This window comes from Salvia hispanica, chromosome 2 (genome assembly GCF_029641045.1).
Source record: "Salvia hispanica isolate PSC_SH4W2 chromosome 2, Shi_PSC_v1, whole genome shotgun sequence".
Taxonomy (NCBI): domain Eukaryota; kingdom Viridiplantae; phylum Streptophyta; class Magnoliopsida; order Lamiales; family Lamiaceae; genus Salvia; species Salvia hispanica.
Window position 1 is genome coordinate 42,424,715 of NC_142693.1, and position 15,522 is coordinate 42,440,236.

General features: G+C 34.1%; 2 protein-coding genes and 1 non-coding gene across 3 annotated transcripts; 1 reads left to right on the plus strand and 2 right to left on the minus strand.

The window, feature by feature from the left end:
* Positions 1 to 1,326: 1,326 nt before the first annotated feature.
* LOC125214023 (triacylglycerol lipase OBL1-like) lies at positions 1,327 to 5,271 on the minus strand. The gene is made up of 6 exons (XM_048114863.2): positions 4,894 to 5,271; positions 4,538 to 4,731; positions 2,981 to 3,014; positions 2,192 to 2,494; positions 1,813 to 2,108; positions 1,327 to 1,733 (listed from the first exon to the last, which is right to left on the minus strand). Exons 1-6 carry the CDS (start codon positions 5,204 to 5,206, stop codon positions 1,455 to 1,457), a joined length of 1,419 nt encoding a protein of 472 aa, XP_047970820.1. The 5' UTR covers positions 5,207 to 5,271; the 3' UTR covers positions 1,327 to 1,454.
* Positions 5,272 to 6,764: 1,493 nt separating this feature from the next.
* TRNAR-UCU (transfer RNA arginine (anticodon UCU)) lies at positions 6,765 to 6,837 on the plus strand. The gene has a single exon. It is a non-coding gene; the product is annotated as a tRNA-Arg (tRNA).
* A 455-nt stretch (positions 6,838 to 7,292) lies between these two features.
* Positions 7,293 to 15,153, minus strand: LOC125202320 (nicotinate phosphoribosyltransferase 2-like). Its single transcript, XM_048100697.2, has 15 exons — positions 14,810 to 15,153; positions 13,743 to 13,890; positions 13,102 to 13,221; positions 12,849 to 12,983; positions 12,704 to 12,765; positions 11,737 to 11,812; positions 10,972 to 11,073; positions 10,780 to 10,896; positions 10,136 to 10,194; positions 9,578 to 9,752; positions 8,895 to 9,029; positions 8,709 to 8,807; positions 7,985 to 8,093; positions 7,644 to 7,756; positions 7,293 to 7,559 (listed from the first exon to the last, which is right to left on the minus strand). Exons 1-15 carry the CDS (start codon positions 14,944 to 14,946, stop codon positions 7,482 to 7,484), a joined length of 1,665 nt encoding a protein of 554 aa, XP_047956654.1. The 5' UTR covers positions 14,947 to 15,153; the 3' UTR covers positions 7,293 to 7,481.
* Between the last annotated feature and the right edge of the window lie 369 nt (positions 15,154 to 15,522).

Below are 15,522 nucleotides of genomic sequence, written 5' to 3' on the forward strand. Positions count from 1 at the left end.
TGCAAGTGTCACTTTATATACTCCTTCTGTCCATAAAAATAATCTTATTTTGTCATTTTTGGATATCCACAAAAAATATCTCATTTCTGAAAATTGAAAGTTTATCTCTCATACTTTATATATTTTTATCTCTCTTATTTTACCAAATTTTCATTAAAACCAGTATCGTCCACAAATGAGACTATTTTTTGTAGATAGATGGAGTATTAGGTTTATAACAAAATGTGAGTTTAATGAGTTAATTGAAAGTGAAACTCATTTACCAAAAATGGAATAAAGCAAATGCGGACGTTATTTTGTGAACGAAGTAAATACTCATAATAGAGTGACATCATTTTGTCCAAATTAAATCGTATTAGATTGTCATAATTGAAAAGTTATTATTGTAGCTATATATAATTATAGGGATGTATTCAGATTCATAACTTAAATACTGTTCAAAATCAAAACACTTATAGTCTATTGGGTCTTGTGATCTAATGGTCAGATTAATGTCACGTGTCATCTAATAATGTAGATTATTCGTCTAATAATGTAACTTGGCTAATAATGTACTCCCTCCGTCCCAGAGTATTAGACCAACTTTCCTTTTTGGGATGTCCCAACATATTAGACTTATTTCCTTTTTAGCAAAAAACATCTATCTTATTTTATTCTCTACCTACTTTTTTCTCTCTTCTCTCCCCTACTTTTTCCCTTTCTCATACTTTACTCTCTCCACTTTAACTATTTAAATATCACCTCCTAAAATCCTGTGCCCAAAAGAAGCGAGTCTAATACTCTGGGACGGAGGGAGTACTATTTTAGTAAAATAATGTAGCATTTTTAGTCTAATATGCAGCTAGGCTAATAATGTAGCTTATCACAACCATCCAATCCAAAGATCCAAGGACTGAGATTTGCTTTAATTTTTGACAGAATTTCACTCATTGATCGTAGTGTAAATTGAAAGTTTATCTCTCATACTTTATATATTTTTCTTATCTCTCTTATTTTACCAAATTCTCATTAAAACCAGTATCGTCCACAAATGAGACTATTTTTTGTAGACAGATGAGTATTAGGTTTATAACAAAATGTGAGTTTAATGAGTTAAAAATGTGAGTTTAATGAGTTAATTGAAAGTGAAACTCATTTACCAAAAATGGAATAAAGCAAATGCCGACATTATTTCGTGAACGAAGTAAATACTCATAATAGAGTAACGTCATTTTGTCCAAAATAAAATCGTATTAGATTGTCATAATTGAAAAGTTATTATTGTAGCTATATATAATTATATTATAGCTCTCTTACTCTAGAGTCGGAGGCTTATGAACACACATATCCAAAAAAAATTAAAACACAGTCTAATTAAGGCTTATGAACACACACATATACACACACACCCATATCCACTAAAAATTAAAAATCAGCCATAAATAGAATGTAATTTCACTACATGTTTGAATCAATCAGTGCATGTTCATCATTTTGTGAGTGTGTAAGGAGAGAAGCATCTCCGACAGTCCCAACCTGATAGAATTGACATAATCTTGAGGACAATGCGCCGGCACTCCAGCAACCATCACTCCAATCACCCTAAATAATCGAAGCAAACCTCCTTCCTCATATTCCAACCCTTTCACATACTTTATCAAGAAACTTCTAATCAACTCCCACCATGCATTAACTAATTTTGGTAACCACCATATCATCGAAAAGTAATTTTTGTCTGGTTCTTCATCTACAACCTGCATAAACTTATTTTGAATAAGTAGTATAGTATTTTGTAAGTATTAGTATTTAGTAGTAGTTAATTGGGTGACTCACTTTTCCTTTATAGAGGCTGTTGAAGTAGATGCATGCTCCAAAATGCTTGAACATGAATGTGTCGTTATCGCACGGCAATCTTGGCACCACATCGTAGCTGTATACGAATCTAACGCATCGGAAACTATGCCTCTTGATCAACTCAGTCATGTATTTCCCGAATTCTTCATCTCCGACTCTTGGTTGTCCAAATGTGTAGATGCCCTCCAATCTATTGAGCAAGAATGAATCTCCATGTAGACCTAAAATCGCGGGGAATAATAACGCGAGTGCACCACCCAAGCTGTGCCCGGTCACTGCAACAAATTGATGATTTTACCCACACATGCATATATATGTTGCTAATTAAATGTGCATATAATTAAATGTCTTTTTGTACCTATGAATTTGGCCTTTTGATTTTGTTGCATAAGTTTCTTGAGTTGTTTCCGGATGGCGTAATAGGCGGTTTCAGGGAGTTTGGGGTCTTGTTCCTGCGGCCAGCCTTGGCTTTTCAGCAATCCGAGAGCCTTCATGAATCCGCCGTGCATCTTCCCAATCCCTGGAATCTCGTACCAAGAGAGATCAACGTCGGATGACCATTCGTCCGCGTTGAATGGCCCTGTTCCTTTAAACGCTACAACAATTGTGCCTCTCTTGTCGTCCATTATGAAAGCTTGTGTTGTGGCTTTTTCTTGATAATCTAATGATACAGATCAAACGGGAGAACTCAGCCCAAAAGACTATTTAGTATATACTCCCTCCGTCCAGCCGTCCCAGATAGTTTGTCTCACTTTGACCGAGAACGAGTTTTAAGAAATGTAATGAAAAGTTAGTTGAAAAAGTTAGTGGAATGTGGTTTCTACTTTTATATATTAGTTCTATAATAAAATGTGAGTAGGAATGAGTTAGTGGAATATGAGGTCCACTATAAAAAATTGTAAAAAGTGAAATGGGACAAACTATGTGAGACGGACCGAAATGGAAAAGTGAGACAAATTATCTGGAACAGAGGGAGTATATCTCACACTAATTGTTCTTACAACTGGCGTGGGACATTGAATCCGTAACATAAGCTGTAGTGATTTTGTTTCTTTTTTTTATTTTTTATTTTTTTTATTTTTTATGTGTTACGTCTTTTTTAGGATAAAATCATGTTTTGGAGGAACACAGTGCATTCTCAACTCACCATTCCAGAAATCGTACGAGTTCACCAAATTCATCTGCATTAAACGAAACAAAAATATGATTATGTGTTGGACCTCTATGAATATATATTGGTTTCCATAAACTTTGGCCTTTTAATTAAGTTAAAAATAGAAGTACTAGACTAGTTACTTTGGGAAATATTGATTAGCAAGATTTTTTTTTTTGAAAAAGATAAATTTCAAGGATATAAGTAATGAAAAAATAAGATTGGCTGCAAATCTAAATATTTTATTAGGTCCGATTGAATATAAAGAAAATTGAAAATAACTCAAAAAGTAAACAGTAAAATAATATGTTGATTACAATTCGATAAACGTGTGGTAGTTTTATGTACGTACTATCCAATTGCAGTTAATAATATAAAATGATAACCTTAGTATAGGCCCGCTTATTCGGCCGGTTCCGGTTCTAATCGGACCGGTTGACTGATTAACCGATTTTAAATTTTCATAAATCCTAGAACCGGAACCGATCGATTTCGGTTCTGAACCAGAACTGATATGTAATTTTGATTCGAATTTATTTATAATTTTAAATAGTTCAATACTAAAAAAAAAATCCAACATCTAGAAATATAACAAATAATACCTAAAAATTCAAATAAATACACAAAATATACAAACAAATAATACAATAATATTCATATATGGATAAGAGTGATGGCAATTGTATTAGGTCAGACTAGTTTATGTTAGCAATTTTTAAATACAATAGTAGGAGTTCAGACTTTAGCAATTTAAAAAAAAAAAGAGTTTTAATTTCCCTTTTTTGGCTAAATAAATATTAATTGGAATTTCCAATACTAATTGATCTTGTTGTGACATTTTGATTTATAACGGAACAGTTAATAAATTATTTACAAATAGGTTAAAATCGCAAGTTAAATGAATTGTTACATAAATTTGTTAAAAAGTTGTTTCTATCGTATGAAATGATATTGTATTTGTATAAGTTCTTTTGGAAATTAAAAACAAACTTATGATGTCCTACTCATTATAGTTAGTTCATAAAAAATGCATTAGGAAAATAATTGTAGATTCAAAGTATCACGGTTAAACATTTTAAATGAAACGTTTTCCTTTTTTGATTGTCCCACTAAAAATGAAACATTTCCTAAAATGGAAATAACTCTATCTCTACTTTTTCATCTCTCTTACTTTACTCTCTCTTCATTAGCTCACAAAACAATACTACATAAAATCTCATGCCGATTTCCAAATGATTCATTTTAAGTGGGACGGAGGGAGTGCTGTTTAAATCTAAAAATCACTCAATGTTTCAAATTATTTTAGTTTAACTCAATTAAATTAAATTTATTAGTATATTAATTTATAAAAATATAAAATTGAATTATAATCAGGTTCCCGGTTAGGAACTAGTCTGTTCCGGTTCCGAACCGGAACCGATTTTATTTAAAAAGTTGGAACCGGTACCGGAACTAGAACCAAAAGTTCGGTTCCGGTTCCTCAATTAACGGGCCGGTTCCGGTTCTGGTTCCGATTAACCGAGAACCGGAGAACCGTCTTAGTATATTTACCTTCCAGCGGTTGTCGACAAGAGCTTGGATGAAATTGTTGTTCTCATAAGATGCCTTGGAAGCCATCACAGAAAGTGCGGCGTAGTATCTCTTGTCTCCGAAACCAATCGTTGGATCTAACTCAAACCGTTTGTCTAGGTTTCCGATGAACGACCTAAAACTTGCCGACGTCTTATCTGGTTGTACGACCTTCCCTGTGCGCGTTGTTGGCAAATGAAACAAAAGTAAGTACAGTACAAAAATATCTCAGGTGTAAAAGAGAACTGAAAATACTGTATCAAAATTATTTGTCGTAATTATAAGTTTATCTTACATGTATATGTGTTTACTTTGAGGCATAAATTTGAAGTGTATACCTTTGAAAGTATTGTTGATGAGACCGAGAAAGCCTCTGTTTCGAGACAGCAAATTGAGCCAATGTTCGACACCGTTGCCAAAGTCTGCCAAAGGCTTAGCGTTTGCATGCAAGAATTTCTGGAATAACACTGAAATAAAAATGATCCATCGCCGATCCAACGGCTCCTGGGTGCCGTTGGAGCAGTCGACGAATTTCCTCTTTCCGATGTCGCTGGAGAAGAGTATCTTGACAACATCGCCTAACTCCGCGGCTTTAGGGTTAAGAAGCATGTAGTGGCTGCAGAAAGACTTGTTGCAACTTGAGCTAGACATCTACTCTTACTCTCTCAACAAGATACTAATTAAATGAATTGATGATGTTATAAAGATGGAGAAATCTAGAGACATATATAGATGAATTATTGTTGCATTGTTAAACACGTTTTAAGCTAGTAGTATAATGAAAAATTAAAGTTTATGGTGGAAAAACCTTCCCCCCAACCGCTCGGAGGGCCACTTCATTAACACAGATCACATGGGAAAAATGTGATTCATGTCTTTCTTGCCACAAGTTACAAAAATCAAGAATATGGCTACAATCATAGGTGCAATGTACAATTGAGCCTTTAATCCCTTGTTCCAATGGTCAGCGCACTAAGTAGTAGGTGATTGGTCAAATAGTTTGCTCAATTTACATGTATAAGCAGAGGCAGAGCTCAAATCCTTGATTTCATGCTTAAAGATGAGGTATTGAACCAGTAGCCCAACCCTATTGGTTTGAGTCCTTAATATTTCTAATTCTTAACATCCATACCCTTCCATAATAGATCTTAATAATTACAAATACTAGGGGGATTATATTAAGTGTTGGCGTATACAATACATTTTAGGTGTTTTTGTCATTTTTCCTTCATTTTATGTATTTATCTCAAGGAAAAGGCATTTAATTTATTGTTTACCCAAGAGAGCATTAAGTAGCCCCTAATATATAATAGAAGTAAAATAAGCTCTTAATCTTATTATTTTGTACCTATCATATATGCCCCTCCGTACCATTACAACTCCTAAATAATTGTGTGCATGGCATGTTTTTTCTCCAATGAATTAAACTTTTTAAGCATGTTTTCTCCAATATCCAATATAATTTCTTTTTTTTTTTGATAAAACAGGTCAAACATTTACTTTTGATGTCATCATGCGCAATATGTATGAAACACATTTGATCACCTTAGTGAACTTGTCCAGTGTAAAATTTTAATTTGTTTTTCAGTGGGAGCACAAGAAAGTGCTTTATAAGACAAATTGTTGTGGTGCTAAGAAATGCAATTACATGTGTCTCAATTATGATGGTTAAACTTATGCCAACACACATATTTCAATACGTTCAAATCAAAAGTATTGTTGGCAATAGGGATCGTGAATTTCGAATGACATATAATTCTACCCACTATGGACATGTCTAGGTTTCTTTACTTTTATTTTATGCCTCTAAAATTAAATTGGGATGTTACACTTGCATATTAGAAGTGAGTTGTCAGTATTCTGAATACATTAACGTGCTAATGATTAATGTCTAATGTATTTCATGTGACATTTATGTAACAATAATTTATAGTACTACAATGATTGCAAAATCACAACAAAGTGAGTTGGCCTTTACATTAGAACTCACATGCATATTCAGTGTAAGATTCTGGAAACGTATATATGGCATTAAGTTATAATTATATTTACTGCAACAATGTTTATATTGTAGTTATATTAAAAATATAATCATTAAAAGCTATGCTATTATGCTGCTCTATAAACTCAGCCAAAGTAATTGAATATAAATCACTCCAAACATTTTATGTTAAGATATGAATATATCATTGACCATATAAACAAATAAGCGCCCATGGCCTAATGGATAAGGCGCTTGACTTCTAATCAAGCGATTGTGGGTTCGAGTCCCACTGGGCGTGCTTCATTTTTTATTTATGTTATATTTTCGATTTCTCTTTTTATAAATAATAATTGGATTTTTATAAATCGTGTTTATTATCTTTTTCGTTTTCAGTTCACATATGTACCTTCACTCATTTCATATAATTTCCTTTTAATGTTTCTGATTAATTGTCTACTAATATTGTAAAATTAACATAAATATAACATATTAAGTGGAATAAAATAATGAATCAAATTGAATTCCACTATTTTAAACAAATTAAAATTCAGTAACTAATTTAATACCAACATTATAATAATTTATTAGATTAATTCAAAAATTAGAAAATAATGTACGAAAATTGACAAAAAGATAATGTGTGGTGAAGTAGTACTAAATTGGAGAGTAACCACAAAAGGAAAAGTGACATTTGGAAATATTTTTTTATTTAATTGGGTGAGCTCAATCACCGTTTAATTGTATGCAGAAGAGTGGAGAAATGATAAGCTATTTATTAAGAAATATCATCCATATAGTATTCTACAGACTATGGCTCTGTTCTGTATAAAACAATGTAAGTATGATAATATGACCGATTTACATGAATCGATGCTGTAGCTAACAAATTGTAATTTAAATTATATGCCATCATTTCCCAACCATATTCGTATATGGTCCTCCTCACTGCAACTCTCCCACAGGTGCTTCATTGAGCCACAAGAAATGAATGAAGTCGTATAATTTCGCACTTACGCTTACCTGCCCGGATGATAAATGTCACACAATCAACATCAACAAAGATATATGCAACTCCCCTAACTAGACTGATTATACTCACTGTACCTTGTAAGGTGTTGGGTTTAACCTTCTCATGTGGTCGGGCCGCATCTGCTCCAAATGTTTAATGCACCGTTCTCTGATCACCTTAAGGGGCGGTAGCTCTTCTCTAACTTTTCCTTAACAAACCAATTTCATAAGAATGTCAATACGAAGAGTTATTTCTAAACCTCGTGATGTGATGCTGTTGGTGTCCTATCAAGGACTAATATTATAAAAATCGAGAAAGGACATATTAATAGTTCCTCTTTAGCTTTCCAGAACTTTTGTACAGGTCCAAGAGCAGTTGCATCAACTTGTACACGGGTTTTAGTCATTACGAAGCTACTGAAATAGCCAGTTCATACCTGATCTACCAGGCCAATAACACTTCATAAGCTCCTCCACCTGCTGCGGTACCACATATGCCCTCTTGGATTCATTGAATGGGTGGCGACACAAAATGCGTTCGCCTGCCTGCAAACCAAAATAGGCATCAAGGTCTGGGAGTTTACAGCCATTTAGGCAGTACAATGAGCCATAAACATCTACTTTATGGAGTTGAATAGGATGAAAAGATAAAGGAAACTTCTAGATGGAGTTACTGACTAATATGAAGCACAGTTTAACAGGAATGTGATCAAATGAAAACTCTAAATATTGTACAAACTAAAAACTATGATCTGGACCATTGAAAAATGTCAACAGAATTTCAACGGTAGTCAATGATTGATGCTGTGTTGATATTGTGTTGACATTAAAATCTTGAAATTTTACACTATGTTGATATTGTATTGAAGCAGTGTTGAAGCTGTGTTGAGGAGTTTTGAGTTTGTATTATATATAAGTTTGCATTTTATCACTACCCCAGTTTAACATATGTGCATAAATTCGACTGAGAAAACAAATGATAAATCACTGTAAACAATTCTCAGATTTATATTACCCCATGCTTCTATAACATGTACACGTTCCAAAAATCAAGATGTGCAAATTATATATTCAAACAGCACTAAAAAGGTACCTTCATCATATCTTAGTTGAGTTAGACTGAAAGTTCAGAAGAGCTGTATGAACTCATAATAACTTTACCTTGGGGGGTGTTTCATTTTCCCCTGTCATAAGGTCCACAAGAGGGTAACCTTCCTTCCCGTATAGTCTGTAACTTCTCTTTTTGCACGGAATTGAGACCTGAAACCAGAGATTAATGAATTTCCATAACAAACATGTAAAGTGATATCATGAAGACTATAACAAACATGTTAAGTGATTACAAACCTTTGAAACATCTTCAGAAAGTTTAATGCGAGGCTGATTATTTATTTCAACCAATTTGAACACAACACCAAGGGCTGGTTGAGCATAGCACGTTACCAAATGAGTTCCAATACCAAATGCATCAACTTCATGACCCTGGACAAAGGAAGATGTTTAAATAATGAAGATTCTATCATAGGCATTCATTGACCTGCATAGCATTATATGACTTGCAACCAATAGCAATAGTTCCCAAAATAACGCCTAATTTCCATCCATCTTTGCTTCATTCATTCTCATTCTACAGTTCAGTTCTTAAACAACAATCAGGCAATATTATAGTTTCCAGAAAATAAAAGCATTGAATGAGTTCAATTAAGAACAAGTCTTAATACATTGTCTTCTCACTGGAAGCATTGTTCTTTTAAATCTTATAGAAAAATGGTATTATTAAATGGGGCAACAAAAGTTCCTTAGAGCTCAAAGATGTAGTGAAGCACTTTAGCCAAAAGAGAAACCGGAAATGAGCTAGGCAAAAAATAAAAGAGAGGCCAACTATCATCAAGGGAATAGAAAAAGAGGAAGAACAAAAGTATATAGCTGTACCCCAACTTCAACTTTTTTTTTGCATATGCTTAGTGCTATGCTGATATTCAAGATTTTTAAGGTTGATGTGCATACCTACGAATGCATTATAGCTATACCTGTTTGTTCAGAGCATCCAAAGTTTCTTCATTGAGGTCATTACTGGCCGTAATGTTCGTCTTTCCAAAATCTGGCACCCCAAACTCCTTCTCGATGGTTTTGAAAAAATTGCGAGCCTCACATGACAAGTAGGCAAGATCACCAGAGTCCAGCCTGATACCTACTGCCTTGTACCTGCAAAACATTCAGAAAAAGTTAATGGAAGAAAATAATAAAAACTTCTAGCTGTAGAAGTGAAGTGAAGTTTTCAGCCTTGGTTGTAAAACTTGTTTGAGCCTAAATGTTTGGTGGATGTAATTGTTGACAATAAACTGAACTAAATAAATGGAACAAAAGAATTAAGTCTTCAGGCACAAAACATAAGATGTTTGCTCATATGACTCTTGCTAATAGCCATAGGATGATCTATTTTACCAAGAGTAGATGTATATATGAATTATTAAATGCAGATATAGTTTCTCTATTATAGGTTTATAGATTAGGTACATTCTCATTACACTGGGCATAAGTATATGATTGAGAATAATATCAACTAAGGAAAAATCCTTTCAACTCACCCCAAATCATGCAGAGCTAGAGCAATTGCACAAAAATTAGGAATACCACTTCGCATCACCTGTTCAAATTGATTTTATGATGATAATCAACAACAATAGGCAAAATATGTCAAGAGATGAAATTGCATAGTTACAGTAAAATTAGTGAAATTGACATGACATAAAAATCTGAGAATAAGCTATGCGTTCTGGTTGATATCGTGTTAGACCACATAACATTCCTGATACAAGTATTCAGAATATGGAAATATGGAACCAATGAGAAATATACCAAGTCAAACATAATCAAGATTTTGTTTGCATTCTGTTCTACTCAATATGTACAGGAGCTAAACAACAAGATAACGAGGATACACCAAAAAATTGAGACCAGATTACTTTAAGATGCTGGGAGTGTTTATGAGATCTTTCTTTATTCCTCTAAGGATCATGTTTACTGTTGTAGCCCATGTAGTAATTACAAAGAACAATCTTGAAGCTATTTATATATGGAATTTCAGGTTAACAAATATTATGGCCCTTTTTACCAAACAAAATAAATCACAGAGCACCATTTGTGTGGTTCCAGAAGATGGACTCCCTTCATAGCCATGATAAATTACACAATTACAAAAGTAAAAATGAATAAATTTAATGTCACTTACATCATATGTGTCAACAAGGGCCAAAAAGTTGTTTGGGAAGGCCAGAGCATACGAGGCAAAAGCAGCTAACTCACTTTGGTTTGTTTCAGCGAAAATCCCACCTAATAGATTCGACCGCTGAATAGGTGTAACCTATGATCAGCCACTTGTAACACTAACAGTAAATCTCAATGACGTCAATATTCAACACACCTTTAGTTTGCTTAACCAAGCCTGAGCCGAACCAACAAAATCCTCACAAACATGGGAGCCATCAGAACTGTGAAGTGATTTCTCTGTAATTTCATCAGGGCTCTGCACAATCACTTGACTGGGTAAGATATTCATGAAGTAACGGAGAATGCAGCATCATTTAATAACTAGAAGCAGTTATTCACAGAGAAGTGACTAGGAGAACCTTTATGATACTACAATTTAAATACCAACTTTAGAACCATTTTACCCGGCTAGAAATGTATTAATACACAAACAAACTTGCGTTGAATGTATCCAATATTCAGTTTATACTATATAGCAGAAGTTGACTCTTGTAAGAGCAAAACTAAGTAAAGCAAACTGCACCAAATAGATCAATCAGTTCAAAGACTGACGCTGTCGCAGTTTCTCTACTTCAGTTCTTCCATTTTTCCCTATTAATTTTTTATTTGCTGTTGGGGGAATAAGGATGAACCCAAATATGTAACTCTAAATCCAGAGCTTCTCAGCTAAGTAAATAGTTTCTTTTGTATTGTCTCAGAGAATGAACTAGTAATATATAATCCAAAGGCACAGTTACATAAAAAGATTTTCTTAAAGGAATCTCAATCCTCTGAATCAATTTAAGGATCACCATGTCTCTTATAGCAGTTTACATATAGAAAAACAGTAAATGTAGGGTATAAGAAGGAAAAGTAGCTGTGATCTCAGAGGGAATATGAATCAAATTCATTTTTCATGCATATTGTATTTTACACTTACCATAAATGAACTGACAAAGGCATGAGAATGTGTGCCACGAAGTGGTATTCCGAACAATTTCCCAGCAGCAACATTGCTATTATTACCAAAATTGAACATGAAAGTTACAACAAAATCATTATAAGCATAAGCGACGTGTGTGAGATTATCATATCTAAGGGGTTCAAATATTTAGATTTTATTTCTTCAAGTCTTATCTTGTTTCCCCATTATGTACAGTAAAATCGTGGGATGTGTATTACTCCTACTTGTTAGAAATGGAAAGCACAATTTTGACAGCAGAAGATAAGAATTTAATAAAACATTGCTGAACTGCATCCAAGCTAGCAATTTCATCATGCAAACTAAATAAACTTGGGTATTAATTTTGTTTAAGACGAAGGTCACTGAAGATGTGAAAGGTTTACGGATGTAATACAACGAATAACTTATAATTACTCACTATCTAACATTGTGCTGGTTTAACTCTTACCAATCTTCATAGTGACTTGTGGTCTATGTTATTAATATTTTGAATTTAATTTTGCGAAGAACAAATAAAATAAACATTACTTTAAACACATAAAAATAATACTGCCATTTGTATATTCGTGCATCTGTTAATTCTCAAACTGCAATAAGATTATGAGCAAATAAAATAGTTTAAAAAATTTGTCTTTTAAAAACTAGAAATGGAACTTAAGCATAGCAGCTATGCCTAATAAACACAAACAAATAAACAACACATTCGTATCAATTGGTTTAGTTAACAAAGCAATAACATCCATCATTAGCTACCCACGAATCATTTACTATCAGCATACAGCCTTTTTTAACAGCACCATGACAACGTCTCTCATTAACCAGAGACCATACTGCCCGACTATTTGTTTCCATACATAAGTAGGATTCAATCACCTCGATGAAGGAGCCACAGTAATACCATTTGAAAGAGTATGTAAAAGGTTGATAATTTATTGCAAAGTACCTTGTAGCATCAAATCCGCCCATATAACAGTATTTTGAAGCCCCAATACCTCCATCAGGACCCTTAAAAAATGCAAGACATACATCACATCGATATAGCACAACAGAGTACATCAGAATAAAATAAGAAGGGAAGTTCATGTTACATGTGCCCGTCGCAGTCCAAACTCAAGAAGAAGCTTGGATTTTCCCGCAACAAATCGATGCCTTGCAGCATTGGTCGCAACTAATGAAGCATAATTTATGAGATTAACAAGTGGGGTTTCAAGCAGTTGAGCCACCTTAAAAAACAGCAGTTAATTAATGAGTATTAAGAAAGAAAAGACAAATTATGAGCTGATTAAACCATAGCACGACATATGATGCTTGCATAAAAAGGTATCTCAAAGAGTTACTTACAGCTACCGGCCCTTCAACCCTCAACAATGGTATCTTCGGAGATACAACAAATCCTTCAGAAATGGCATGTATCTCCACATCTGAACAATCTAAGCCCCGTAGATAATCATAGAAGCCATCCTAAATTCAATATTGATCAGTGAAGGTATTCTCAAGTACAGATAAGTGTTTTATCGGAACAATGTTACTAATAGGTTATTTTCCACGTAAAATTCCGCCCGACATATGTAATCCTTAGTGCCAATATTGTTCATTCTCCAATGTTAGAGAGCAGATTGCTAATGCGAAGAAACATAAGCAAAATAAACGAAATATGGCCATGTGGTGAATACAAAAGTTAACATTTTGCTATATATGACTTCGTTATATATCGAATATTATGCCATAGATTTTAGTTCTACAATAACAAGAACTATGAACGTATCCATGCTTCAGAAATTATTAGGAAAACAAAAGTTAACATTTTGAGCTACTAAATATATATACTTCATATGGAAGCAATTAAAGTATATACTCAAGTCATATCCAAGGATAGATCATCTGCCCTTCTTCAGTCTGAATATTCACTTTGAAAGAACCATTAAAACTGGCATAATATTTTACACAGATCTTTTCAGTACATATCAAGGGAACTAATATACCTCACACGATGTGGGTAAGGTTTCCTTTATAAAAGCAATTTCATCCTCTGAAAATCTGAAGTTAGCAATTAACTTTATGCACTCTTCCAGACCAGCAAACACTGTATATTCACCACCAAAAGGATTTCTACGGAAATATAAATCAAACCTGGAAGAAAATAATCTCGTAAGTGATAAAGCATTTCATTTAACATCAACATTTTCTACTGAATAGAAACAAAACTTATAAGCAGTTCTGTTTAGGCCAAAACTTATGTCACAGAATTTGAATGGATAAATATTAATCCACTACGTAATTTAGAGTATTTAAAGTATTCAGGGAAGACCTACAATACTGAGAAAAATAGGGGTTCTCATTCTCCATCAAAACATGTAAAGAAAATTACAGATGTCTACTTGTACTCCCTCTGCTCACAACTAATGGTCTCCTTTTTTCATTTTAGGTAAGTTTCAATCTCTAACGAGGTGGACATCAACCACTTTTTTCTCTATATCTTTTTCCAATTTTGCAGTAAAGCCCGTGTCACCACTACCAAGACTATTGGTAGTGGATAGAGGGACACCAAAAATTACCATAAAACAGCATATGTGACTATCCCCCCAGCCCCCTTAGCCGAGAATAGTTCAGAAGCTAAACGGAAAGAGAAGTTTGGTTTATACAATTTGATTCAAATATGACAACAATGCATTTGGTAGACTTCATCTAACCAAAAGTTAATAAGGAAACTCACATTTATCACAGTGCAACAGGCTCAATAAAGTAAGTGAGATCAGTGCCCAGTAAGTTATTACTAATTCTCAAGCAATCGAAAGTAATCACAGAAAAAATTCCTCATCTTTGCCTCTCTCTCTGTCTCCAATCAAACACATCCACATCAAATTCAAAATTTCGATTACTCTACTCAATACAGCAATCATGCATGCCGAATTCCAAAATCTCGAAGACTAAATTGGGGCAAAAATCCAACTGAAACTTCCAAAAACAAACATGCAGCAATTAACATATAAAAACCAAACTAATTTTGAGGAAATATTAATTGAATAAAAAGTGAAGAGGAAGAGATTACACGGCACGGTCGTTGTGTTTGCCGGCTTTCCAGTAAGCATAAGCCATGGTGAACTGATAGAGATCCGTCAAGAGAGGTGTCACCATTGGATTGGTGGGGCCGGCGATGGCTTCTTCCCTCTGCCCGTTGGCCGCCATTTTTGATTTCCAATCCAAACCGAGCTCCCCAAACTTGAATCCAGTCTACACAGAAGGAGACAATTGGTGTGATCGTAAACAACGCTGGCTAATTTGTTTGGCTCAGATGAATGTTTGTTGTTGGTGGAAATGAACGGAGATTTATAAAGGTATATATAGAAGAATAATTTATGAGGAAATGTAATCTAGTTTTACAGGTCAGGGCCGTCACAGACGCAAAGTGTGTATTGGGATGGAATTTAGGAGGCCATTAATGGCGTGCAGGAACAGGTGTCGCTCTGTTGGCTATTCCTCACTGTTTGGGCCCAGCCCAGTCTTTCCAATTACGGTTGGGCTTTTTCTGAAACTCGAGCCCGGTTCATGAGTCGTTTTTTAGGCCATTATCTTGATAGAAATTCATGAAAATTGATTTCTGGCATATTAGTCCCTCTGTGTCAGCTGTCACACGGATTTCAAGGTAAGGTTCGGATAAAATAATAGTAATATATAATTTATTTTTAAGATATGAGATTATTTAGTAGGAGGGGTTGGCGGTGGTGACTAATTATCACATGAGTATTCATCTAAGATTAAGTC

What these genes read in the sequence shown, in the direction of transcription:
- LOC125214023 (XM_048114863.2), bottom strand. Translation starts at nt 5,206, where the DNA reads ATGTCTAGCTCAAGTTGCAACAAGTCTTTCTGCAGCCACTACATGCTT. An exon ending in CATCAACAATACTTTCAAAG is followed by an intron (nt 4,732 to 4,893) that starts GTATACACTTCA and finishes CAACGCGCACAG; the next exon opens with GGAAGGTCGTACAACCAGAT. An exon ending in TCAAAAGGCCAAATTCATAG is followed by an intron (nt 2,109 to 2,191) that starts GTACAAAAAGAC and finishes AATTTGTTGCAG; the next exon opens with TGACCGGGCACAGCTTGGGT.
- LOC125202320 (XM_048100697.2), bottom strand. Translation starts at nt 14,946, where the DNA reads ATGGCGGCCAACGGGCAGAGGGAAGAAGCCATCGCCGGCCCCACCAAT. An exon ending in CCTTACCCACATCGTGTGAG is followed by an intron (nt 13,222 to 13,742) that starts GTATATTAGTTC and finishes TATTGAATTTAG; the next exon opens with GATGGCTTCTATGATTATCT. An exon ending in AAAATGAAACACCCCCCAAG is followed by an intron (nt 8,094 to 8,708) that starts GTAAAGTTATTA and finishes TTTGGTTTGCAG; the next exon opens with GCAGGCGAACGCATTTTGTG.